Source organism: Passer domesticus, chromosome 32, assembly GCF_036417665.1.
Source record: "Passer domesticus isolate bPasDom1 chromosome 32, bPasDom1.hap1, whole genome shotgun sequence".
Classification (NCBI taxonomy): domain Eukaryota; kingdom Metazoa; phylum Chordata; class Aves; order Passeriformes; family Passeridae; genus Passer; species Passer domesticus.
Genome location: NC_087505.1, coordinates 255,394 through 280,178, shown reverse-complemented (window position 1 = coordinate 280,178; position 24,785 = coordinate 255,394). Strand labels below are relative to the sequence as shown.

General features: G+C 55.6%; 3 protein-coding genes across 3 annotated transcripts in view; 2 read left to right on the top strand and 1 right to left on the bottom strand.

Annotated features, from left to right (window-relative positions):
* The first annotated feature begins 7,278 nt into the window (after positions 1 to 7,278).
* Positions 7,279 to 13,381, top strand: LOC135288041 (trichohyalin-like). Its single transcript, XM_064401327.1, has 2 exons — positions 7,279 to 7,416; positions 7,745 to 13,381. The coding sequence occupies exons 1-2, from the start codon at positions 7,279 to 7,281 to the stop codon at positions 13,379 to 13,381; spliced, it is 5,775 nt and encodes a 1,924-aa protein (XP_064257397.1).
* A 1,986-nt stretch (positions 13,382 to 15,367) lies between these two features.
* LOC135288100 (protein S100-A11-like) lies at positions 15,368 to 19,334 on the top strand. Its single transcript, XM_064401379.1, has 3 exons — positions 15,368 to 15,852; positions 17,203 to 17,340; positions 18,110 to 19,334. Exons 1-3 carry the CDS (start codon positions 15,643 to 15,645, stop codon positions 18,260 to 18,262), a joined length of 501 nt encoding a protein of 166 aa, XP_064257449.1. The 5' UTR covers positions 15,368 to 15,642; the 3' UTR covers positions 18,263 to 19,334.
* COPA (COPI coat complex subunit alpha) overlaps positions 19,115 to 24,785 on the bottom strand; it is a 26,079-nt gene continuing 20,408 nt past the window's right edge. The window contains exons 24-33 of the mRNA XM_064401378.1: positions 24,260 to 24,349; positions 24,067 to 24,176; positions 23,873 to 23,950; positions 23,665 to 23,733; positions 23,343 to 23,479; positions 22,513 to 22,699; positions 21,759 to 21,869; positions 21,161 to 21,322; positions 20,438 to 20,632; positions 19,115 to 19,600 (exon numbers count right to left, since the gene is read on the bottom strand). Coding sequence (XP_064257448.1) covers positions 19,541 to 19,600; positions 20,438 to 20,632; positions 21,161 to 21,322; positions 21,759 to 21,869; positions 22,513 to 22,699; positions 23,343 to 23,479; positions 23,665 to 23,733; positions 23,873 to 23,950; positions 24,067 to 24,176; positions 24,260 to 24,349 — 1,199 coding nt within the window. The 3' untranslated portion in view covers positions 19,115 to 19,540. The remainder of the gene's footprint in view (positions 19,601 to 20,437; positions 20,633 to 21,160; positions 21,323 to 21,758; positions 21,870 to 22,512; positions 22,700 to 23,342; positions 23,480 to 23,664; positions 23,734 to 23,872; positions 23,951 to 24,066; positions 24,177 to 24,259; positions 24,350 to 24,785) is intronic.

Sequence of the window (24,785 nt, the reverse complement as noted above, 5' to 3'; positions counted from 1 at the left end):
ACTCCGGGCCCTGCGCGGATCCCGTGAAAATCCCGAGCTCGGCAGAGGAGCCCTTCACCTTCGAGACCCCCGGGATGTGCGTGATGAAGTTCCCGCTGCAGAAATCCATCCTGACCGTGGAGCTGTGTCCCCCTGACGCCGCCGGGACCTTCCCGCTGCCCCAGGGGGAGCTCGGAGTCCCCAAAACTGCCGGGACCTGCCTGGACGACCTGGAAAATCTCCGCCAGGAGCTCCCCGTCGTGGAGCCCTGCACGCTCGAGGTGCTGGATTTGGGCACGGACGAACCGTGCCAGGCCCAGGGCACAATCCTGGAGGATCCCTGCACATCCCACAGCGGGATTTCCACGGATCCTTGTGCATCCCAAAGCGAGATTTCCACGGATCCCTGTGCATCCCAATCCCAGGGACTTGGGGACGCCGGAGACGCCAAGGACAGCAAATCCCAAACGTCCCCACGGAGCCCTTTCCGCCTCAACTCCTGCACTTCCACTATCGTGGAGCGCTGCCTTTCCCGCTGCCAGAGCTGGTTCCGGGGCAAGAAATAGGATTGGGATCAGTGGGATGAAGGAAGGGGGTCCCTGCCTGGCTCGGGTGAGTCTGAGCTTCTCACGAGTTACAAAAAAGAGAGGAAATTGCTTCATGTGAGATTAAAAAAAAAAAAAAAAAGCTGCTTTTCAATCATCTCTTAATTACTGTGTCAGTTTGATTGCCCAACAAAAAGCGCAATAAATAATGGGAAAATGATCCAAGTGGGAATTGCAGCCGGGGTCCTGTTTCGTCACCCGCCGCCTTTTCGCTTCCCACTGACGAACGAGGAGGTTCAGAGTCCACCTTAATTCATTCGTGGTTTTGCCTTTGCATTTTTAATCCTCCTTCTTATTGGTTTTCCCCATTGAAATTGTGGGAATATTGAGGAAAGCAAATTTTCCTCGGAAATAAAACTCGAGTTGCTCCTTCCCCACGGATGAGAATTTTTTGAGGGAATTCTGGGCTGGATCTGAGTTTGGGGACCACCAGCAGCACCCCAGGGCTGGGGCTGCTCCCGAATTTATTTTGGGGAGCTGGAATCCAGCCTGCAACCCACGTTTTCCTGGGATGAGTCCCCACCCCAGAGGCTCTTCCAGGCACGGAGAATTCCAGTTAAACCAGCAGCTCCCAGTTTGCCAAAGGCTCAGAACCCCTCAGAACCCCCAGGGGAGGTGGATTTTGCCTGGAGGCTTCACTTGGGAGCTCCAAAAATCCAGAAGGAATGGAGAAGGAACTCCTGGGAATACTTGGGAAGTGCCAGAGCCCGTCCCAGCTCCCGTCCCGGCGTCGCCAGCCAGAAATGCCACTGGAAACCCGGGCAGGCCACTGGGAGAACTGGTCTGGTCTGGATTCCAGCGGCCCCGGGGTCCAGCAGGGCAGAGCTGCTCCCTCCTCCTGCCCCAGCAGCTTCATCCAGGGCCATCCCGATTTTCATGGAATTGGGAGAGATTCCAGCTTTTTCTGAACCGCTGTGATACATCTGCGTCCAAATTAAAAAAGAATCATCAGGATTTAAAAGCAAGAGAGTGGAGTCCTTAATTTTTGGGAAATCCGGGATGAAGATGGAAGGAATTCCAGCTGGGGTATTGGGTGAAAGCATCCTGAGGAATTGGGTAAAAACATCTTGAAAAATAGATTAAAACATCCCAAGGAATGGGATGAAAATATCCTGGAAAATTAGATTAAAACATCCTGAGGAATTGGGTGAAAAGATCCCAAAAAATGGGATTAAAACATGCCAAGGAATGGGAAAATGAGCAAAAGGGATCACAGAAAAATCCCACCCTCAGCAGGAGGATCGGGAAAGGAAACAGGAAAATCCAAGATATTTGTGAGTTTGGGGCTCGGAAGGCACAGAAAGGGTTTAATTAATTCCTCCTTAATTATTATTAATGATTGTTGGATTTATTAAAAGTGTCTCAAAGCAAAGGAAGGATCTGGGATATGAATCCCTGATTTGAATTGTGGGATTATTCAAATCCGGAGAATTCAAGGGGAGCTCTGGAATCCAATTATCCCGGCAGGAACAATCAAAATATCCTCATTAACATGGGGAAAAAAGCAGGATTAGGGGAATTTCTGACACTTCTTAACGTCACCAGGGATTAGGGACAGCGGGAAGAGCTCGGGGGAAAGGAAGGATTTGATTCCAATTATTTAATCATGCAGATGTGGCGATGGAAATCCCTGTGGAATGGGAAGGTTTAGGAATCTGCTTGGGGACGAGGCAAAAAGAGGGAAAAAAGGCTGGAATTTGGGGCGAATTCCCCACAGCTCTCAGTAGGGGAGGAGGGAAAGAAATGGGGAGAAACGGCAAAGGAATGCTTGGAAGGGGATAACGTGGAAAAAAGGTGGAAAAACATGGATAAAAGCTGTAATAATATGGATAAAACCTTCAAAAAGAGGGATAAAAGCTGCAATGATAATTGAAATAAAAAGTAAAATAAAATAAAACAATATATATAAAATATAAAAATATAAAAATATATAAACATATAAAATATAAAAATATATAAAATCGACCTTCCTGAGCCGTTTAGGGGACTCCCAGTCCTCCCAGTGGCTCCCAGCCCGGCAGTGGGAGCAGCGCGAGGAGTTCCAGCCCTTTTCCCTCCGCGTGCCTCAGTTTCCCCGCGCGTCCCCATCCCAAATCCGCGCGGGGGACATTCCAGGGGATCCCAGTCCCGCTCCCGGAGCCACTTGGTGGCACTGTGGGAGAAGATTTCGCCGCTCGCTGCCGGATCCAGGAGAATTCCAGGATCATCCAGGAACACCCAGGGAAAGAGCTCCAGGATCACCGAGTCCAAGCTGTGTCCCATCCCCCCTTGGTCATCCAGAGGAATCTCCAGGAATTCCTTGGACACCTCCAGGAGTGGACACTCCAACCCTCCCCGAGCCCCTTCCAAGGCCTTTTCCCTTTTCCAGCAGGAATTCCCCCCAATTTCCCACCCTGAGCCTCCCCTGGCACAGCTCGAGGCCGTTCCCTCTCATCCTGTCCCATTCCCTGGGATCAGACCCCAAATCCCCCCGGCAGATCCCAAATTCCCCCTGGATCCCCCTTTTCTCCGGGATCATCTCCCTCAGGGTTCTCCGTTCCCTTTTCCAGCTGCTCCAGCCCCGTTCCCAGCCCTGGCCCCGCTCCAGCCCCCCGGACCAGCCCCAGTTCCCATCCCAACATCCTCATTCCTCTCCTTTTGTTTCCCCTCCCTCCCCACCCCTCTCACCAAACCCGTTCTGAGCCCCGGGCGTGGCTCCGGCACCGCCTGAACCCCAACCCTGGTGGGGTAAAAATATCCAAAATCACCAAATTTACCAAAATAGCCTTTCCTGCCCAGTTCCTGCCCAGTTCCTGCCCAATTCCTGCTCAATTCCTGCCGGGGGTGTCCATGGGAGAGGCCAGGAATTCATTCCAGAGAAAATCCTCATTAATGAGAAAAAAAGCAAATTAAGATGGAGGAATTGGGTGAGGGGCGTTTCAGTCTCCCCTGGAATTCCCAGGCCGGAATCCTGATCCTATAAAAGATGGATTCCCTGTGCTGGTTTGGATGGGATATCCAGAATTCCCAACCCTGCCCTGGCGTGTCCACAGCTAAGATCCCCCAGAACTCATCCCAAAATTCCACACTCTGGGCCCGATCCGGGGAATTCCGAGAGCTCGGAACCCCAAACCCCCGTGGGCTGGGGGTGGTTTCTGGTTTGGGATTTCTGATTCAGAGCTGAGGCCGCTGTGGGATTCGGGGCCGTCTCGGAGGTGACGTCGGAGGTGGCACCGAGGGCTCCGTGCCCTGCGTGTCACCGACCTCAGACGAGGTGTGGGGACCTCGGCCGGGCCCCGATGGCGCTGATTGGGGACAGGTGACAGACGGGGACGGGGACAAACAGGATGAGCGGCGGGGTGAGGAGTCCCGGAATGAGCCCCGCTGACCTCATCCCACTGCTCGTCCACATCCTGGCTGGAAAAGTGTCCCAGGACACCCCGAACCCAGGTGGGACAAATTCCACAGTCCCAGGTGGGTCCAGCCTGGCCTTGGACACTTCCAGGGATGGGGAATTCATGGAATATCTGAGCCAGGGAAGGATTTATCCCTAAAATCCCATCCAAACTGGTCCAGGGAATTCTGGAATGGTTTGGGGTGGAAAGGAACCTTAAATCCCAAAAAATCCCACCCCAGTTCCATGGGCAGGGACCTTCCCTATCCCAGGTTGTTCCAACCTGGCCTTGAACACTTCCGGGGATGGGAAATCCATGGAATCACCTGGGACCCTCATAGGGAACAATTCCTTCCCAAAATACCACCCAAATTCCCCTCCTGTCCCCATGACCCCATTCCCTGTGTCCTGTCCCTGCAATTCCTGAGGAAAAATCCCTCTCCGGCTTCCCTGCAGATCCTGGAGGGGCTCTGGGGTCTCCACAGGCTCAACATTCCCAACATTCCCAGCCTGGATCCACTTCATGGCCTCCTCTGGACTCGCTCCAACAATTCCAGGTCCCTTTTTTGTTGGGGACACCAGAACCCGGCACAGAATTCCCAGTGGGATCACACTGGAGCCGAGCAGAGGGGGAGAATCCCCTTCCTGACCCTCCTGCCCAAATCCTTCGGATCCAGCCCAAGGAACGGGGTGGATTCTGCCCATGGTGGGTCAGGAGAAGCATTTTTGGGGAAAACCCAGCAGGAAAAGGGGGTTCAGCACTGCCAGGACGTGCATGGAGCCTCGTTGCCTCATCCTGGGAATGTCACCAAATCCCAGGAAAGCGCTCCCAAGGCCAGGGACCTTTTCCAAGGCGGATTCCCGAGGCTCCCGCGCGGCCCCAGCCCCTGGGGTGGGGATTCCAGACAGTTACAGGCCACTAAACCCCCCCTCATTTGCATAATCACCCCAAAATCCACCCCAAAATTACAGCGTCCCAAGGGTGTCATTATCGCCCAGGCGGGGCCTAATTTGCACCAGGGTAATTTAATCCAGGAAAAAAAAAAGCCCAAAAATGAACGTTGGGGACAAATCCCTGGGCTGAGTGTCCCCGAGGTTATTAATTAGCCAGCGTTAATTAATTGGGCTCCTACACCCAGGGTGAGCCACGGGCGAGGCTGCGGGACGAGTTCCTGCTCTGAGGTGGCCCCCGTGATGTCCCCGTCACCTCATCCCCCCTCCAAACCCCAAACCCAGGCTCTGGAATTTTCCAGATTTCCTCCAAGTGCCGGGAGAGTTCCTGGGGAATAAAGGAAGAGTTAATTAATTTGCCGTTCAAAGATTAAATTAAAAAATAAGGAGATTGTGAGGTAATTGCGGCCCGAGGGCAGCCAGAGGAAATTCAGCATTAATCGACCTCTCAGCAGAGGTTTCTACTTTTAGTTTTAATTAAATTCTAGCAAGCTGAAATTAAAATAGTCCAGTTAATATTATAAGTTTTATCATTATTTTTCTCAATGAAAAGTCATCAATTGATTACAATTTCCTTGTTCAAAAATCCGTTTAAAAAATCATTTAATCTTTTTTAAATGGCTGTGGTTGGTTTATTTTTTATATTGTATAATATGGCCAAATACTCATTAATGAGAAGTAAAAATAAGAATAAAACTCTACAGGGGTGTCCCACGAGCCAAAATCAAGAGGATTTGGGGCATCTCACCCAGATTTTAGGGCTGAAATCTTCTTCCCTTTTCCTGATCCAAATCCCTGTGACCTCAGGCTTGAAATTCCAAAGGAAATGCACAAAAAAGAGACAAAAATCCCCTCTGGAATTGTGAGACCAATTGCGTAGGTCATAAAGATCTTGATTGTCCCTCATCTGCTCATCCTGAGCTCTGCTGCCATCAGCACTTAAATTTTCTTTTAATTTAATTTAATTAATTTAATTAATTTAATTAATTTAATTTAAATATTAATTCCTATTTTCATGTGGTTTTGCAGGCGTTAAAGACATAAACTCCCACCCATAACACAAATATTTACACTAAAATCCACCCTCCTCCGTTTACGCTCTGGAGCCCTTCCAGATTTCCCCAAAAAATCCGAAACACGACCATAAAAGGATTTTACAGCCAGGATTTTCCAGGATTAGGCGGAACCGGCCTGAAGAGCCGCTGCTATTTCGGGGCGAAAATGATAGGGAAGGGTTGATAAAGTCAAATAACCCGTTTGGGACTGGGCTTGGCCCAGGATGAATCAGGACAACGTCCACGAAGGGTGGCTCCTCTCCAACCCCAACGGGGACCCTATAAAAGCAGCCCCGTCCTCTCCTCGCTCCGCACGGCTTCCCAGGAATCCCACTCGATCCCGCCGGTGACTTGGGTGAGTGGCTCCCTCGGGAATGTTCCCTTTGCCGGGAATATTCCCTTTGTTGGGAATTTTGGTGTTTCTCCGGGATTCATGGTGGACAGGAGAGTCGTTCCCGGCGTTTTTTGGGAATGTCAAGGGGTTTCTCCTTGTTGGAATTGTTGGGTTGGGTTGTCCTTGAGGGAAGGGAATATGGGAGAAGTTCGGGGACTTCTTTGGGTGTGGGGTCAGCTCCCAGCTGGAGCAGTGGCCCCTTCTCCATGGAAATTCCGGCGTTTCCATGGGGCAGGGAGTGCTCGTGTGCCCGGGCACGTTCCGGAGGCGGGAATCGGGCACGGCACAGCTCCCTGGGATCAGATCGGGCACGGAGGTTCCCGATAGGAGGCTTGGGGATCCCACAAGGGAGGAAGGAGGGAAGGAGGAAGCTTTGGAGGTTTCCAGACGCAGCTTTTGAGGTCTCTGCCCCAGATCTTGTCTTGGGTTGGGTTAAAGCTCCTCTCACCGGGATCATGGGGATAGATCTTGGAAACACCAAGAGGTCCTGGAATGAGGCCATGGAGATGCTCCAAGGGCTGGGGGAAGGTTGGGAGAGCTGGAGGGGTTCACCTGGAGAGGAGAAGTTCCGTGGAGACCTTAGAGACCTCCCTGGACAGCAGAGGGGTTGGACCGGTTCTATTTAGGGTTTATTCCAAGGAAATATTCCATGGGATAACCCCACAGGGCAGGATCTGGGGGCACCGCTTGAGTCAGCACCACCGGGTCCCTGCCCATCACCGCATCCCCGTCACCATTCCCGCTCCAACGTCACCCAAACGCGTCAGTGGCGAAGCCAGAGGCCACTCCCCATCCCACTAAAACCCTGGAATGTGTTCCCAGCAGGGAATGCAGAGTCAGGAATTCTCCTTCCTCTTCCCAAGAGGATCCCCCAGCCCCAGGTCTGCTCCTGTCCCTTGCAGGCTCGCTCGGATCTGCAGGATGTCCCCGTTCTTGGACAGCATCGCCACCATCGTCGGCGTCTTCCAGCAGCACGCCCGGGGAGATGGGGACGGCTCCGGGCTCAGCCGCAGGAGGATGAGGGAGCTCATCCAGAGGGAATTTGCAGATTCCCTGGTGGTGAGCGCTGCGGGGAAGGGCTGGGATGTGGGAACGGCAAAATCTCCTCTGGAAAGGGAACGGGGAGGGTTCCACCAAAGGCTGGGTTCCTTTGTGCTGGGGAAGGGAATGGAGAACCCTGAGGGAGCTGGGGGGGCTCAGCCTGGAGGAAAGGGGGATGCAGGGGGAATTTTGGGAAATGAATTCCCACAGCTGGTGCTGAGCCCTAAAAGTGACATTATGAAAGATGGAAGGAGAATTTCTGCGGCTCTTCCCATTTTTGCATTTCTCCCACAAGGAGCAGAAAGACAAAAATCCCTTTTTTCCCTGCCATGTTTTTTCCCTGCAGAAGCCACACGACCCTCAGACCATCGAGAAGATCCTGCAGTTCCTGGAGTGGGATGGGGACGGGGACATCGACTTTAACGAGTTCCTTCTCCTGGTGTTCCGCGTGGCCAAGTGCTGCTTCTGGTTCCAGCCAAGGGCCCCGTTCCTGGTGCAGAGGACAAAGCTCCCAACCGGAGGAAAATCCCTCCGGGAGCCAGAATTCAGGAGCAGAGGGAGCCGCCGGCAGCTCCAGGAGGAGGAACAAACCTGGGAGAGGAATCGTGAAGCTGAGCTGCAAGGAGACCTCAGGGTTGGGGAGGTGGAAATCTCAGAGGAAACAAGGAGGGATCAGCAGGAACGTGGCACGCGGAGCAGGAAGGATGTGGAACCACGCGGGGAGCCGATCCCTCGGGAATACCGGGAACGGAGCCAGGAGCCGCGCGAGCAGCGGGAGAGCCGGAGAAGGCGGCAGCCCCCGGAGCCAGACAGACAGGAGGGAGACAGGAGAGACCGGGAGGGGCTCCGGGAGGAAGAGCTGGCAGACGTGAGGACGGGCAGGCAACGCCGAGAACCCCAACCACGGCCGGACCGGTGGAGCCGCCAGGAGCCAGGGCGTGATGAAAGAACCCAGCGGCCACGAGGAGCAGATGGAGAAGGTGACAATCGGCCACGGGAACCCGAATTGCTCCGGGAAGAGAGGAGCCGTCACCGCCGGCGTGAGCTGGAACAAAGAGAGCTGGAAGGGAGAAGCTGCCGGGCGGCTGAGCTGGAATGTCCGGAGTCCAGGCGGCCACACCAGTCATACCTGGAGGAACCGTTAGAGATCGACCTCGGGGAATGTGGGAGAGCAGAGCCCGAGGAACGTGGCTACGGACGGAGAACAAAGCAGGAACGAGAGCTGGAATCTGTGGAAAGAGAAAGGGAGATCCGGGAGGAGCAGGAGAGGGAAGAAAGAGATGACCCCAGAAGAAAAGGGAGAATGAGAGAGAGGAGGGTGGATCAGGAACGGGAACTGGAGGTGGACGTGTCAGAGCTGCGCACACGGGAGAGACGAGAGCGTGACGTTCGTGAGATTGAAAATGATGGAAGGAGACAGAGAGAAACAGTGAGGTACGAAAGGGAGAGAGAGATCTCAGTGGCAGCAGCAGAAGCCGATGTCAAAGTGCGCCGTGAGATCCGGGAACGAGGTGAGGAACTGAGAAGGAGAGAGCATCCCTGTGAGGATGAGGAGGAAGCAGAACCACAGAGGAGAATTTCCCGGGTTAGAGAGAGGGAAGAGGCTGTTAGGGAGAGGAGAATCAACCGTGAACAAGAGCTGGAGGTGTCTGAGCGCCGGACGCGGGACAGGGAGGATGAAGTGGCCACAATCGGCCGGAGAGACACACAGGAGAGGCAGGAAATTCATGAGATTCGTGAAATTAAAGCTGATGCAAGAAGACAAAGAGAGTCAGAGAGATACAAGAGGGAGAGAGAGATCTCAGTAGCAGAAGCAGAAGCCGACATCAAAGTGCGCCGTGAGATCCGGGAACGAGGTGAGGAGCTGAGAAGGAGGGAATGTCCCCGTGAGGGTGGAGAAGACCGAAGAATTTGCCCCAGAAGAGACAGGGAAGAGCCCCTGAGGGAGAGGAGAATCAACCAAGAACGAGAACTGGAGGTGTCTGGGCGCCGGACACGGGAAAGGGAAGAAGAAGTGGCCAGAGTCAGCCAGGGAGAGACACGGGAGAGACGAGAGCACGACATTGACATTCGTGAGATTCATGATGATGGAAGCAGAGAGCGAGAATCAGTGAGGTTTGAAAGGGGGAGAGAGATCTCAGTGGCAGCAGCAGAAGCCGATGTCAAAGTGCGCCGAGAGATCCGGGAACGAGGTGAGGAGCTGAGACGGAGAGAACGTCCCTGTGCGGATGAGGAGGAAGCAGAACCAGAGAGGAGAATCTCCCGGGTTAGAGAAGAGGCCATCAGGGAGAGGAGAATCGATCGGCAACGGGAGCTGGAGGTGTCTGAGCGCCGCACACGGGAAAGGGAGGAAGAAGTGGCTGTCATTGGCCAGAGAGAGACACGGGACAGACGAGAGCGTGACATTCGTGAGGCTGAAGATGATGACAGGAGACAAAGAGAACCAGTGAGGTACGAGAGGGAGAGAGAGACCTCAGTGGAAGCAGCAGAAGCTGATGTCAAAGTGCGCCGTGAGATCCAGGAACAGGAACCACGAGAGGAGCTGAGAAGGAGAGAACGTCCCCGTGAGCAGGAGGAGGAAGCAGAACCAGAGAGGAGAATTTCTCGTGTCAGAGAGAGGGAAGAGGCCGCGAGGGAGAGGAGAATCGATCGGCAACGGGAGCTGGAGGTGTCTGAGCGCCGCACACGGGAAAGGGAAGAAGTGACCAGAGTCGGCCGGAGAGAGACACGGGAGAGACGAGAGCGCGACATTCATGAGGCTGAAGATGATGCCAGGAGGGAACATGAAGTGTATGACAGGAGAAGAGAGATCTCACTGGCAGCAGCAGAAGCCGACGTCAAAGTGCGCCGAGAGATCCGGGAACGAGGTGAGGAGCTGAGAAGGAGAGAACGTCCCCGTGAGCGGGAGGAGGAAGCAGAACCAGAGAGGAGAATTTCCCGGGTTAGAGAAGAGGTTGTGAGGGAGAGGAGAATCAATCGGCAACGGGAGCTGGAGCTGGAGGGCTCTGAGCGTCGCACACGGGAAAGGGAAGAAGTGGCTCTCGTTGGCCAGAGAGAGACACGGGACAGACGAGAGCGAGACATTCGTGAGGATGAAGATGATGACAGGAGACAAAGAGAACCAGTGAGGTACGAGAGGGAAAGAGAGATCTCAGTGGCAGCAGCAGAAGCCGACATCAAAGTGCGCCGAGAGATCCGGGAACGAGGTGAGGAGCTGAGAAGGAGAGAACGTCCCCGTGATGATGAGGAGGAAGCAGAACCAGAGAGAAGAATCTCCCGGGTTAGAGAGAGGGAAGAGGCCATGAGGGAGAGGAGAATTGATCGACAACGGGAGCTGGAGGGCTCTGAGTGCCGCACACGGGAAAGGGAAGAAGTGGCTCTCGTTGGCCGGAGAGAGACACGGGAGAGACGAGAGCGTGACATTCGTGAGGCTGAAGATGATGACAGGAGACAAAGAGAACCAGTGAGGTACGAGAGGGAGAGAGAGACCTCAGTGGCAGCAGCGGAAGCTGACATCAAAGTGCGCCGAGAGATCCGGGAACGAGGTGAGGAGCTGAGAAGGAGAGAACGTCCCCGTGAGCGGGAGGAGGAAGCAGAACCAGAGAGGAGAATCTCCCGGGTCAGAGAGAGGGAAGAGGCCGTCAGGGAGAGGAGAATCGATCGGCAACGGGAGCTGGAGGTGTCTGAGCGCCGCACACGGGAAAGGGAGGAAGAAGTGGCTGTCATTGGCCGGAGAGAGACACGGGACAGACGAGAGCGTGACATTCGTGAGGCTGAAATAGATGCCAGGAGAGAACAAGTAGTGTATGACAGGATAAGAGAGATCTCAGTGGAAGCAGCGGAAGCCGACGTCAAAGTGCGCCGAGAGATCCGGGAACGAGGTGAGGAGCTGAGAAGGAGAGAACGTCCCTGTGAGCGGGAGGAGGAAGCAGAACCAGAGAGGAGAATCTCCCGGGTTAGAGAAGAGGCCGTCAGGGAGAGGAGAATCGATCGGCAACGAGAGCTGGAGCTGGAGGGCTCTGAGAGCCGCACACGGGAAAGAGAGGAAGAAGTGGCTCTCGTTGGCCAGAGAGAGACACGGGACAGACGAGACCGTGACATTCGGGAGATTGAAGATGACGGCCAGAGACAAAGAGAACCAGTGAGGTACGAGAGGGAGAGAGAGATCTCAGTGGAAGCAGCAGAAGCTGATGTCAAAGTGCGCCGTGAGATCCGGGAACAGGAACCACGAGAGGAGCTGAGAAGGAGAGAACGTCCCTGTGAGCGGGAGGAGGAAGCAGAACCAGAGAGGAGAATTTCTCGTGTCAGAGAGAGGGAAGAGGCCGCAAGGGAGAGGAGAATCGATCGGCAACGGGAGCTGGAGCTGGAGGGCTCTGAGCGCCGCACACGGGAAAGGGAGGAAGAAGTGGCCAGAGTCAGTCGGAGAGAGACACGGGACAGACGAGAGCGTGACATTCGTGAGGCTGAAGATGATGCCAGGAGGGAACAAGAAGTGTATGACAGGAGAAGAGAGATCTCAGTGGAAGCAGTGGAAGCCGACATCAAAGTGCGCCGAGAGATCCGGGAACGAGGTGAGGAGCTGAGAAGGAGAGAACGTCCCTGTGAGCGGGAGGAGGAAGCAGAACCAGAGAGGAGAATCTCCCGGGTTAGAGAGAGGGAAGAGGCCCTGAGAGAGAGGAGAATCGATCGGCAACGGGAGCTGGAGGGCTCTGAGCGCCGCACACGGGAAAGAGAGGAAGAAGTGGCTGTCATTGGCTGGAGAGAAACACAGGACAGACGAGAGCGTGACATTCGTGAGGCTGAAATAGATGCCAGGAGGGAACAAGATGTGTATGACAGGATAAGAGAGATCTCAGTGGCAGCAGCAGAAGCTGATGTCAAAGTGCGCCGTGAGATCCGGGAACGAAGTGAGGAGCTGCGACGGAGAGAACGTCCCTGTGATGATGAGGAGGAAGCAGAACCAGAGAGGAGAATCTCCCGGGTCAGAGAGAGGGAAGAGGCCACGAGGGAGAGGAGAATCAACCGTGAACGGAAGCTGGAGATCTCTGAGCGCCGCAGCCGCCAGACACGGGACAGGGAGGCAGAAGTGACCATCACTGACCAGAGGGAAGCACGTGATGAGATCAGGCTGGAGGTCCTGGAGGAAGAAGATGAGGAGGAGCTGGAGCAGGGCCAGTGCCGGTACCAGACCCTGGACGTGGACACCGGCGATCTCTGCCCCCCAGGACAGGAGGTGCCCGTCAGTGACCTGAGGGTCCGGTACCGCCCTGCTGACCCCGATGTCCGGCCCGAGGTCCGGCTGCTCCCCGAGCCCGTGGAGCCTCAGACCGTCGCCTACTTGGTGCACGTGATCCAGAACCTGGAGGACCCCAAGTCTGCCACCTACGAGATCGTGTGCCGCCAGCCCGGCCAGCAGGGCCAGCCCGTGCGCGTCCGGACCTGCTCCGTGTCCCCACGGCCACCAAGCGACCGCCGGGGCCACCCCGAGGCACCGACATCCAAACGCCAGGAAAACCGCGAGGGTCTGGATGAGCCCCGGGAAAGACCTGGAAAAGAGGTGAAGGATGGAGCCCTCCGGGATTCCGCTGAGCCGGAGGCTGTGAAAGGCGAGCGGGTGAAATCCAAGGAGATCCGGAGGCGCCCCGAGATCCCTGAGGTGGAGCAGGATCAGCCCCAGGGTGAGGAGCCCCAGAAGGTCCCACGGGAGCCCGGATCCGGCTGCCAGCGGAGAGAGCGCGAGGACAGCGAGGCCAAGAGCTGCATCCCCCCGGAATGCCGGGATGCGGAGCGGAGAGACCCCGGAGAGACCCACAGAGAGGGAATCCAGGAGGGTCAGGAGGCTCCTGAGGAGGAGGAACCCAGCAAGAGGAGCCCCCGGGAACCCGGCAATTCCCAGCTGTCTCGGGAAGGTGGCACCAAGCAGGGCCAGGAGCCCCCGCAGGAGGCCCCGAGCCGCCCCAGGGATGAATCCAAGACATCCTGAGGGGAATCCGCCTCTCCCTGGAGCCTCTCCAGGTCCTTTTGAGGGTCACTTCTGCCCCCCATTGCCAGCTCGGGATGTGGTGGCCCAGCAGTGATGGACTCAAAAGGATCCCGGGGTGTCCAGTGGGGTGTGGGGGCTTTTCCCTGGAATGAATCCTCAGCAGGAAGCGAGATCCCCCCTGGATTGGGAGTTCCTGCCTCCCTGCCGGGTGTGTCTCTCCATATTTAATCACTTTTTCTGCTCTAATTGGAGTTCTTTGGTCCCTCTGTCCTCTTTTGCACCCTGGGGTGTCACTTCAGGTCCCCCCAGGCACAGGGCTGGGCTGCTCTCAGCTTCTGCCGTTAAACTTTAAGAAATTCCTGATTTTGGGGCCTGGAAGTCCTTGAGGCTGGGGAAAAAAAAAAATCACCTTTTTAGCCTCGACTCCAGCAGAATTCCAGCTCCAGGCCCCCGGGGATTGGAGCCACAGGGTGCTGGTGGTGGGTGGGGGATTCTCCTTCTCCTCCTTTTCCTTTTCCTTCCTTTTTATCGCATGGAAAATGGGAATAAACGGCTGATTCCTGCAGCAGCTCTGAGCGTCACTTTCTGGAGGGCTGGGAGTGGGGGCCCAGCTGGGATCAGGCATTCCCAGTTGGAATCAGGCATTCCCAGTTTGGGTCAGGCATTCCCAGTTGGAATCAGGCATTCCCAGCTCAGGTCACACATTCCCAGTTCAGGTCAGGCATTCCCAGCTCAGGTGACACATTCCCAGTTCAGCCCCCAAACTCCTCCTCATCCCATATCCCACCCAATCCCCATTCCCACATCCCGCTCCAGGCTCCAGGGGCTCTCCCAAAGCTCCGTCCCTGTGCTGTCCCCAACTGGGGACAGGACAGGGACAGGAACAGGGACAGGAACAGGAACAGGACAGGGACAGGAACAGGACAGGGACAGGAACAGGGACAGGGACAGGGACAGGAACAGGGACAGGACAGGAACAGGGACAGGACAGGACAGGAACAGGGACAGGGACAGGGACAGGGACAGGACAGGAACAGGACAGGGACAGGAACAGGGACAGGGACAGGGACAGGGACAGGGACAGGGACAGGACAGGAACAGGACAGGAACAGGACAGGGACAGGAACAGGGACAGGAACAGGGACAGGGACAGGAACAGGGACAGGACAGGAACAGGACAGGAACAGGACAGGGACAGGAACAGGGACAGGGACAGGGACAGGGACAGGGACAGGGACAGGGACAGGGACAGGAACAGGGACAGGACAGGAACAGGGACAGGACAGGACAGGAACAGGGACAGGACAGGGACAGGAACAGGGACAGGACAGGGACAGGAACAGGACAGGAACAGGACAGGAACAGGACAGGAACAGGACAGGGACAGGGACAGGGACAGGGACAGGGATGGGACAGGGACAGGGACAGGAACAGGGATGGGACAGGGACAGGGACAGGAACAGGGACAGGGACAGGGACAGGAACAGGACAGGGACAGAAACAGGAACAGGAAGAGGAACACAGCTACGTGACTCTGACAGAGCTCAGTGATGGGGACAGGAACAGGACAGGGACAGGAACGGGACAGGGACAGAGACAGGGACAGGGACAGGGACAGGAACGGGACAGGGACAGGGACAGTGGCAGGGCTCGGTGGCAATGCCAGGGGCAGTGGCAGGGCTCGGTGATAATGCCAGGGATAGTGCCACAGCTGCCAGAGCTTGGTGGCAATGCCAGGGACATGTGCCAGCCGTGTGGCCGCACAGATGGCGGCGTCTCCATCCCGGAGCCTCTGGGAACTGAACATCCCAAATCCCCGGGATCGGCCCTGGCACAGGGAAATGTCACCTGCTCCCCTCCCGCGATGTCACCAGGGGGTTCTGAGGGGGAGGGAAATCCCAAAGGGAGATCCCAGCTCGGGAAAATTCCCTTTGGGAGAGGTGGATTGGGGAAAACACCAATATTCGGGGAAAATGGGAGTTTGGGGGCAGGAAATTGAGGGAAAAGGGAAAATCTCCCAAGTTCTGGAGGAATTCCTGGGATCCCAAAACTCATCCTGACCCCTGGTTTTTAACCCTTCTCTGGCTCTCCCCTGCATATTTTGGGATTTTCCCTTTTCCTGCTCCAGGCTCTCCCAGAAGACTTTTTGGAGGAAATTTCCCCCCCTTTTCCCCAACCTCCCCGTTAAGATTTTTGGGATTTTCCCCCACTCCCATGCCCGAGGACGACTCCAGGGATACCCCAAGCAGCAGCAAACCGGGATGGGGCAGGATTTGGGAATGCCCGCAAAGCCCCAAACCGGGCCGGGCACATTCCAGGACCGCGGGAGCGGCCGGCTGCCGTTGGAAACGAAAATTGCCCAACGTGTCCAAGCTGACTCAGGCCGGGCGGGGCTCTGGAACTTTCCCCGAGCTTTCTTCCCGATCCTACAACTCCAAACCGGAGCGGAGCAGCCGCGTATCCCAGCCATGGTGAGGGATTCCCGGGAGTTTGGGGAGGGAAATGGATCGGGAGCGAGGGAAAAGGAGATTTTCCTGCGAAACGCCCCAAAACCGCAGTGGGAGGGGATAGGGCGTGGTCCCAAGGGAAGGAAAGAACAGGGGGGAGGAAACGGAAAAATGGGGGAAAACAGGGGAAAAAGGGAAAAAACAGGGAGGGGGGAAACAGGTGAAAAACGGGCGGAAAATGGGAAGGAACCGGGGGAAAAACCAGGGCAGAAACCGGGAGGAAAATGGCAAAAAAACTGGGGAAAAACAGGAAAAAACCCGCGGGAAAACAGGGAAAAAACGGTGGAAAACAGGGAAAATTGGTGAAAAACAGGGAAAACCCGGGGTGAGGTGGGGAGAAATGGGGGAAACAGGGAAAGAACGGGATTTTCTCCCAAAACTCGGCCTCAGCCGAAGGCCGGAGCCAGCCCGGCCCTTGCCACCGCCCCGCCGGATCCGCCACCTCCCCGGGGCATTTTCCAGGAGCCGCTCCCGCTGCGGGCCCGTCCCGCTGCCAGGGAGCGAAATCCTGGGAAAAATGCGGCGGAACGGGTCCGGCTGAGCCCTTCCCGCATCCCGAAAAAGCCGGGATTGCTCTTGGAAAAGCTGGGGTGGGCACAGGAGGTGCTCCCATGCTCGCAAAAAAAAAAAAAAAAAAAAAAAAATCGGGATTGCTCCTGGCACACCTGGAATGGGCAGAGGAGGCTCCTCCAGCCCTTCCCGCATCCTGAAAAAACTGGGATTGCTCCTGGAATGGGTAGAGGGGGCCATTCCCTGCTCCCAAAAAACCTGGAATCGCTCCTGGAATGGGCAGAGGAGGCTCCTCCAGCCCTTCCTTCAATCCCAAAAATTCCAGGATTGCCCCTGGCACACCTGGAATGGGCAGAGGAGGCTCCTCCAGCCCTTCCCTCATCCCAAAAAAACCTGGAATCGCTCCTGGAATGGGCAGAGGGGGCTCCTCCAGCCCTCCCCTCATCCAAAAACCTGGAATCGCTCCTGGAATGGGCACAGGAAGCTCCTCCAGCCCTTTCCTCATCCCAAAAAAATTTGGGATTGCTCCTTGGCACACCTGGAATGGGCAGAGGAGGCTCCTCCAGCCCTTCCCTCATCCCAAAAAAATTTGGGATTGCTCCTTGGCAGACCTGGAATGGGCAGAGGGGGCTCCTCCAGCCCTTCCCTCATCCCAAAAACTGGCATTGCTCCTGGAATGGGCGGGCACAGGGGGCCTCTCCCTGCTCCCAAAAATTCCGGGATTGGCCCCGGCACAGCCGGGGCGGGCAGAGGGGGTTCCCCAGCCCCCCCCCCCGACCCCAAATCCCGGGATTTGTGTCCCAGCCCACGGAGACGGAGCGCTGCATCGAGTCGCTGCTGGCCGTGTTCCAGCGCTACGCCGGCCGTGAGGGCGACGCCTGCACCCTCTCCAAGCGGGAATTCCGCGCCTTCATGGACACCGAGCTGGCCGCCTTCACCAAGGTCCGGAACGGGGGGTCCTGGGATCCGCGGGATGGGATCCATGGGATGGGATCCATGGGATGGGATCCGTGGGATTGATGGGATGGGATCCACGGGATGGGATCCGTGGGATTGATGGGATGGGATCCACGGGATTGATGGGATGGGATCAATGGGATCCATGGAATGGGGTGGGGATAGGATCAGTGGGATCCTTGGGATGGGATGGGGATGGGATCAGTGGGATCCATGGGCTGGAATCGGATCAATGGGATCCATGGGATGGGATCCTTGAGATTGGGATGGGATCAATGGAATGGGATGGGATCGATGGGACAGGATGGGATCAATGGGTTGGGATGGGATCAATGGGATTAGGATGGGATCCGTGGGATTGGGATGGGATCAATGAGATAGAATCAATGGGAACAATGGGATCAATCAGCTGGGATGGGATCAATGGGATGGGATTGATGGGATGGGATGGGATGGGATGGGATGGGATGGGATGGGATGGGATGGGATGGGATGGGATGGGATGGGATGGGATGGGATGGGATGGGATGGGATTGATGGGATGATCCAGGCGGTCCCAGCCCTGGGGATGTGCTGGGATGGGGTCTGGAGCGGGATGGGATTGTGGGAACATCACCCACAATCTGTTTAAGGATTTTGTGTCTGTTTAAGGATTTTCCATCCCAAACCATTCCAGGATTCCCTGAGCTCCCCTCCCTGCCTGGGCAGGGAACTCCCCCTCATTCCAGGCACCAATTCCCGTTTTTTTTCCCAGAACCAGAAGGACCCGGGCGTGGTGGACAGGATGATGAAGAAGCTGGACATGAACAGCGACGGGCAGTTGGACTTCCAGGAGTTCCTGAACCTCATCGGGGGCATCGCCGTGGCCTGCCACGACTCCCTGGTCCTCAAAGCCCCCAAGCCCTAAATCCAGAGGCTCTGGCTCTGCCCCGGATCCCCCTGGAATGCCCCATGGAATGCTGGAAGTGAGGGAACGCTCGCATTCCCTTTTTTGCCCCTGCTTTTTTTATGGATAAATAAAAGGTTGAAGACCCCAAGAGATTCTGGGATCAGCGAGGGGGGGAAGAATCCCAAAGTGTTCCTCACCTGCTTGGAATTCCAGGGATTCCCCCCAGGGATGGGGATCCAACCCTCCCTCAGCCCCTTCTGATACATCCCAACCCTTTTTCCATGGAAAAATCATCCCAGATTTCCCACCTGGCACAGCCCGAGGCCGTTCCCTCTTGTCCTGTCCCCATTCCCTTGGATCAGATCCCAAATCCCTCCTGGCAGATCCCAAATCCCCCCTGGATCCCCCTTCTCTCCAGGCTGAGCCCCCTCAGGATCCTCCCTTCCCTTTTCCAGCGGCTCCAGCCCCGTTCCCCGGACACTTCCAGCCCCTCGTTCCATGCCCTGGCCATTCCCAGCAGGACAATCCCTGGAATTGCATCCCTGGATCCTCCCCCGTTGTTATTCCCGCCCCTCTCCCCTGCCGGGATGGGAATCCACCCAAATTTGGGAATCCCGGAGCCTTTTCCATGCCCTGGGGCCAAAGCCGGGAGTGCCAAAGGACAAAACTCCACCTGGAAATGCAGGACAAGCCCTCAGGGTTAATTGGGGTGTTAATTACACCCCGCTAATTAACACACCCAGCTCCAAATCATCCCAGGAGCACCCGATCCCATCCTCTGGAAAATTCCCAGCTCTCCAAGCACAGGTGGGAAAAGGGATTAAATTCCAATTTTTTTTTTTGTGTGTCTGGAGCTGCAAACCAGGAAAATCCAGGTGATTAATGAACTTTATTAATGAGGGGAGCTCATTAAGTTGCCATGACGACAACAGAAGGCGTCAACGAACACAGAGCCACTTCCAGAGGGAGCAGGATTTCCCTGGATTCGGGATTTACAGAGCCAGTGCCGGGTTTTCCAAGAAAATTTTTAGGATTTTAAGGGGAGCAGAGGAGGTTGTCTCCCAACCAGGATTTGGGAAGAGCCTCCCTTCCCCCTCTGGAAAAAATTTGGGATAAAAGCGCAGAAAAACCGCTCTAGGAATAAGGAAAAAAATTCCTGCTAAACGTGGGAAAAAATCTGAATCCGGAATTCCAGGGCGAGGAAAAACCGGGAAAAGAGGATGGGAATGGCCAAGGGGAGGGAGTGGGGGGAAGGCTGGGATGGGGCAGTGGGAATTTCCTTATCCAGGAGAATTCCTAGCGGAACTGGAGGGGGCTGATGCGCAGCCCCAGCACGTCCTTCCCGATCTCCGTCACCTGCAGGGACAAAGAGAGGATTTAGGGGTGAAAATTCAGGATTACGGGGTGAAAATTCAGGATTATGGGGTGAAAATTCAGGATTTAGGGGTGAAAATTCGGGATTTAGAGGTTGGGTTTGTGGCTGTCACTCCTGGGCCTGTGCTGGGAGCACTGGGAAGGGTCTGGGAGCGTCCTGAGATCCCCTGGGGAGATTTGGGTGTGAATTTGAGGGATTTGTGTGGAAATTTGAGGGGACATTTGAGATATTTCCACAGATATTGGAGATATTTCCATGGATATTTGAGGTATTTCCACAGATATTGAAGATATTTCCATAGATGGATAAATTTTCCCCTCAGCCTCCTCCAGACCAACCAGGCCCAACTCCCACAGGCCTCCCTTGTGGGAGAAACACTCCAGAGCCCAAATCCCCTCTCAGAAGAGACATTTTTGGGGATATTAGAGATATTTCCATGAATATTGAAGATATTTCCATAGATGGATAAATTTTCCCCTCAGCCTCCTCCAGACCAACCAGGCCCAACTCCCACAGGCCTCCCTTGTGGGAGAAACACTCCAAAGCTCAAATCCCCTCTCAGAAGAGACATTTTTGGGGGATATTGGAGATATTTCCATGGATATTGAAGATATTTCCATAGATGGATAAATTTTCCCCTCAGCCTCCTCCAGACCATCGAGGCCCAACTCCCACAGGCCTCCCTTGTGGGGTAGACCCCAAACCCCCTCCGGAACCACAAAATGTCCGCCCAAAGCACGGCACTGACCCCTCAAACCACCTCCAAACCCCGACTTCTCCCAGCCCACAGCTCAGCGGGACGAGCGGTGTCCCCTCACCGTGGTGACGCGGCAGATCTGTCCCCGGAACTCGGGGCTGTAGCAGGCCCCGCTGAGGGGACACTTCTCCACGGCCTTGCCGCGGTAGATGGGGCGGTAGGAGGCGGCGCAGATGTCGAAGGGGTTGTGCTGGTCGTAGTTCAGCTGGTGGCTGTCGACGGGGTTCTTCTCGCACGCCGCCAGGATCTTCCGCGTCTGGGAACGGCACCGCCGCGAGCACGGGGAACGGGGAGGGCCCAAAAAGGGTCACAGTGGGGGTTTGGGGACAGGGGCACTCCAAAAAAGGGTCACAGCGGGGGTTTGGGGACAGGGATACCCCAAAAAAGGGTCACAGCAGGGGTTTGGGGACAGGGATACCCCAAAAAAGGGTCACAGCGGGGGTTTGGGGACAGGGACGCCCCAAAAATGGTGTCACAGGAAAGGTTCCACACTTGAGGGCCTCAGCTCAAGTTTGGGGAGAAAGACACTCCAAAAAAGGGTCATGGTGGAGGTTTGGGGACAGGGACACCCCAAAAAAGGGTCACAGTTGGGGTTTGGGGACAAGGACATCCCAAAAACGGTGTTTCCCAACTTGAGGACTCATCTGAGGACCTCACCTTGAGTTTGGGGACAGAGCCACTGGGGACATTTGGGGACAGGGCCATTTGGGGTCTCACCTGCTGGGTTTGGGGACAGGGCCATTGGGGACAGGGCCATTGGGGACAGGGCCATTTGGGGTCTCACCTGCTGGGCCACCTCAGGCTTGGGGCCGAGCTCGAGCAGGCGCCGGGCGAAGGTGGCAGCGCTTTTGAAGTTCTTGAGCTTGAAGAAGAGGTTGAGGGCTGTGCGGAGCACCAGGATCATGTGCACGGGCTGCAGGTTGGAGTGTGTGAAGTAGGCGGCCATCTGCCGGGGAAAGCAGGGGTTAAAATCCTTGGGAATAATGGGAATTATGACAGGGAATCCCTCTTTTCCCTGTTGTGTTTGTGTTGAAGGCAGAATTCCAAATTTCCAGTGAGGTTTTTACCACCTCAGTAATCTTTCATTTCCCCCTCAGGAATTCCTTGCTTTTCCCCTCAGAAATCCCCACATTTCCTCCTCAGAAATCCCACATTTCCTCCTCAGAAATGCCCACATTTCCCCCTCAGAAATCCCACATTTCCTCCTCAGAAATTCCGTGCTTTCCCCTCAGTACTTCCCTCATTTCCTCCCTCAGGAATTCCTATATTTCCCTCCTCAGGAACTCCGTGTTTTCCCCTTCAGAAATTACCCCATTTCCCCCTCAGGAATTCTGTGTTATCCCCCTCAGGAATTCCATGTTTTCCCTTCAGGAATTCCTCACCTCACAGATCCTCTTCTGCTGCTCCAGCGTCTCCTTGGGCAGCTTCTTCCTTTCGATCTCCATGGACAACCCCACGATGTATTCCCGGCATATGGCGACCAGCTGCTGCGCCTTTGGGAGAAAACCGGGGATCAAACCCTTCCCTGGGGACACCCCAGGATCAGGAATCCCACATTTTCCCCCTCAGAAATCCCACATTTCCTCCCTCAGGAATTTGGCATTTTCCAGGGCAGGAATCCCATATTTCCTCCCTCAGGAATTCCATGTTTTTCAGGGCAAGATTCCCACATTTCCACCTCAGAAATCCCACATTTCCCCCCTCAGAAATGGCCACATTTTCCCTCAGAATTTTCCCCCTCACAAATTCCATGTTTACCCCCTCAGGAAACCCACATTTCTCCCCTCAGGAATTCGATGTTTTCCAGGTCAGGAATCCCATATTTCCCCCTCAGGAAACCCACATTTACCCACTCAGGAATTTGATGTTTTTCAGGGCAGGATTCCCACATTTCCCCCTCAGGAATTCCCACACTTTCCCCCTCAGGAATACCCACATTTCCCCCCTCAGGAATCCCATGTTTTTCAGGGCAGGATTCCCACATTTTCCCCTCAGGAAATTCCCACATTTTCCCCCTCAGGATTCCCACATTTCCCCCTCAGGAATCCCATGTTTTCCAGGGCAGGATTCCCACATTTCCCCCTCAGGAATCCCATGTTTTCCAGGGCAGGATTCCCGCCGGGATGCCCCGCTGACCTCGGCGATCTCCTGCTTGTTGTCCACCACCAGCAGGGGCACGCTGAGCAGGATCAGCCGGAATTTCTCCACGGCCTCCTCGAACTTGCCGGCCGTGGTCAGCTGGTAGCAGAGCTGCAGCCGCTGGATGAGGTCGTTCAGCTTCAGCCCCACGGCCGGCAGCGCGTTCTTCAGCCCGGCCTCCTTCCTGGCACCCCGAAAATTCCAGATTTAGGGATGCGAGGGCAGCGAGGGCTGTGCAGCCCGGTGAGGGTGGGGTGGAATGCCAGGAGCAGCCCAGGAATTGCTGGGAATTCCCTCCAGGGATGGGAATGCACCTCCCTGAGGCCCTTCCAATGGTTCCCAATGCTTTTGCATGGAAAAATTCCCTCAAATATCCAACCTAAACCTGTCCTGGTTCAACCTGAGGAGTTCCCTCTCATCCCGTCCCTGTTCCCTGGGATCAGATCCCAAATTCCCCCTGGATCCTCCTTTTCTCCAGGCTGAGCCGCCCCAGCTCCCTCAGGATTCTCCATTCCCTTTTCCAGCTGCTCCAGCTCCATTCCCTGGACACTTCCCAGCCCCTGATTCCAAGAGGATCCAGCCCTGGCCATTCCTTGGATTTTGCCCTGAGCTCAGCCCCAAACCCATCTCTGCCCCCCACAATTCCTGGCTCTCTCCACATTCCTCCCCATCCTCCCCATCCCTGGAGCTGCCCAAGGAATTCCTGGAATTCTGCGCGTCCAGCTCAGACTGGCTGACCTCATTCACCCCTCGTAAATCCGGGATTTCTCCCCAGGAAGAGCCTGGAAAACCCCTGGAAGGTGGGAAAGGCGCGTCCCAGTGCTCACCAGTTGCGGTGTGGGTATCCATACATGGCGGGGAGGCTGGGAAGAGCCTGGAACGTCGTCCGGCCCCGGGAGAAGGTCTGCAGGAAGAGCTGCTTGTAGGGCCCGAAGTTGGTCACTCCCACCTGGTCATGGAGCAGCTGAGGACGAAAAAAATCATGGACTGGGTCAGGAAAACCTGGATCAGGCAGCGCCGAGGCCGCGCTCTGGGTCGTATCCACAGGAAAATGGGGATGGAATATTCCCAGATGGACGCAGGGGTGGAGCAGGCAAAGTAAGGGGGAAAGAAGGCGTTTTTCCATTAAAAATTCCATGGAAAACTCACCCTCATGGCTGTCTCGAAGGATCCTGCCAGGATGTGATCCACGGGGAGCTGGGAATTGTTGCACCACACCTGGCAAAGAGGGAAGGGAATCCAGGTGGGATTGGGAGGGCAGAGTTCCCACAATGGGCTCACAAATCCCAAAAAAACCCCAAAAAATAAAGGGAAAATGAGAAAATTCCCGGTTTTCTGAGGAAACCCAGGATTTTACCTGGGCTGGGCTGGTGCCTTTGGTGGGGGGCACGAAGAATCCGTCCTCAGCTGTTCCTGCAGGGCCGGCGGGGACATCCTGAGGGGAAAATCCCAGAATTCCAGCTGAAATCCGAGCTGGATGATCCCACAGAACATTCCCTGCTTCCCGAATTCCCAAGGAATTGGCACTGGGATGCCCCAGGATTCTCCTACCAGCTCAGGGGGAAGATCCAAATCTTCTTCCACCTCCCATCCTCCTCCTTCCTCCTGGCCTTTTCCTGTTCCTTCCTCTCCAAATCCTTCCCCAGCATCCACAAATCCATCTGCAGGGAGCAGGGAATGTCAGAGGGATCCCATGGGCACGGGGAATGGAGTTTTCCCGAAGAAAATTCCGGGATTTTCCCACCTTCATCCAGCTGCAGCTCGGCGTCCTCGCCCCAGCCCTCGGTGCCCACGGCGTCCATGTCAATGTCAGCAGCCAGGGCTCCTCCTTTCCCTAAAAAAACCAGGGAAAGACCCTCAGGAAAGAATTCCATGAGGGGAAAACTCACCCTGCCAGTGTGCTGTTGCATCTTGGGGTGGGATTGTGCAGAATTTTGGGATTTATGAGGGTGGGGGAGAGCTCCAGGATCACAGGGTTCATCCCCAGAATTCCAGGGATTCCTCAGACTCCTCCAGGGATGGGGATCCAACCCTCCCTCAGCCCCTTCTGATGCATCCCAACCCTTTTTCCATGGAAAAATCATCCCAAATTCCAGCCCTGGCACAGCTCGAGGCCGTTCCCCTCTTGTCCTGCCCCATTTCCTGGGATCAGATCCCAAATCCTCCCTGGCAGATCCCAAATTCCCGTGGATCCCCCTTTTCTCCAGGCTGAGCCCCCCCAGCTCCTTCAGGATTCTCCCTGTGCCTGGAAATCCCTTTTCCAGCTGCTC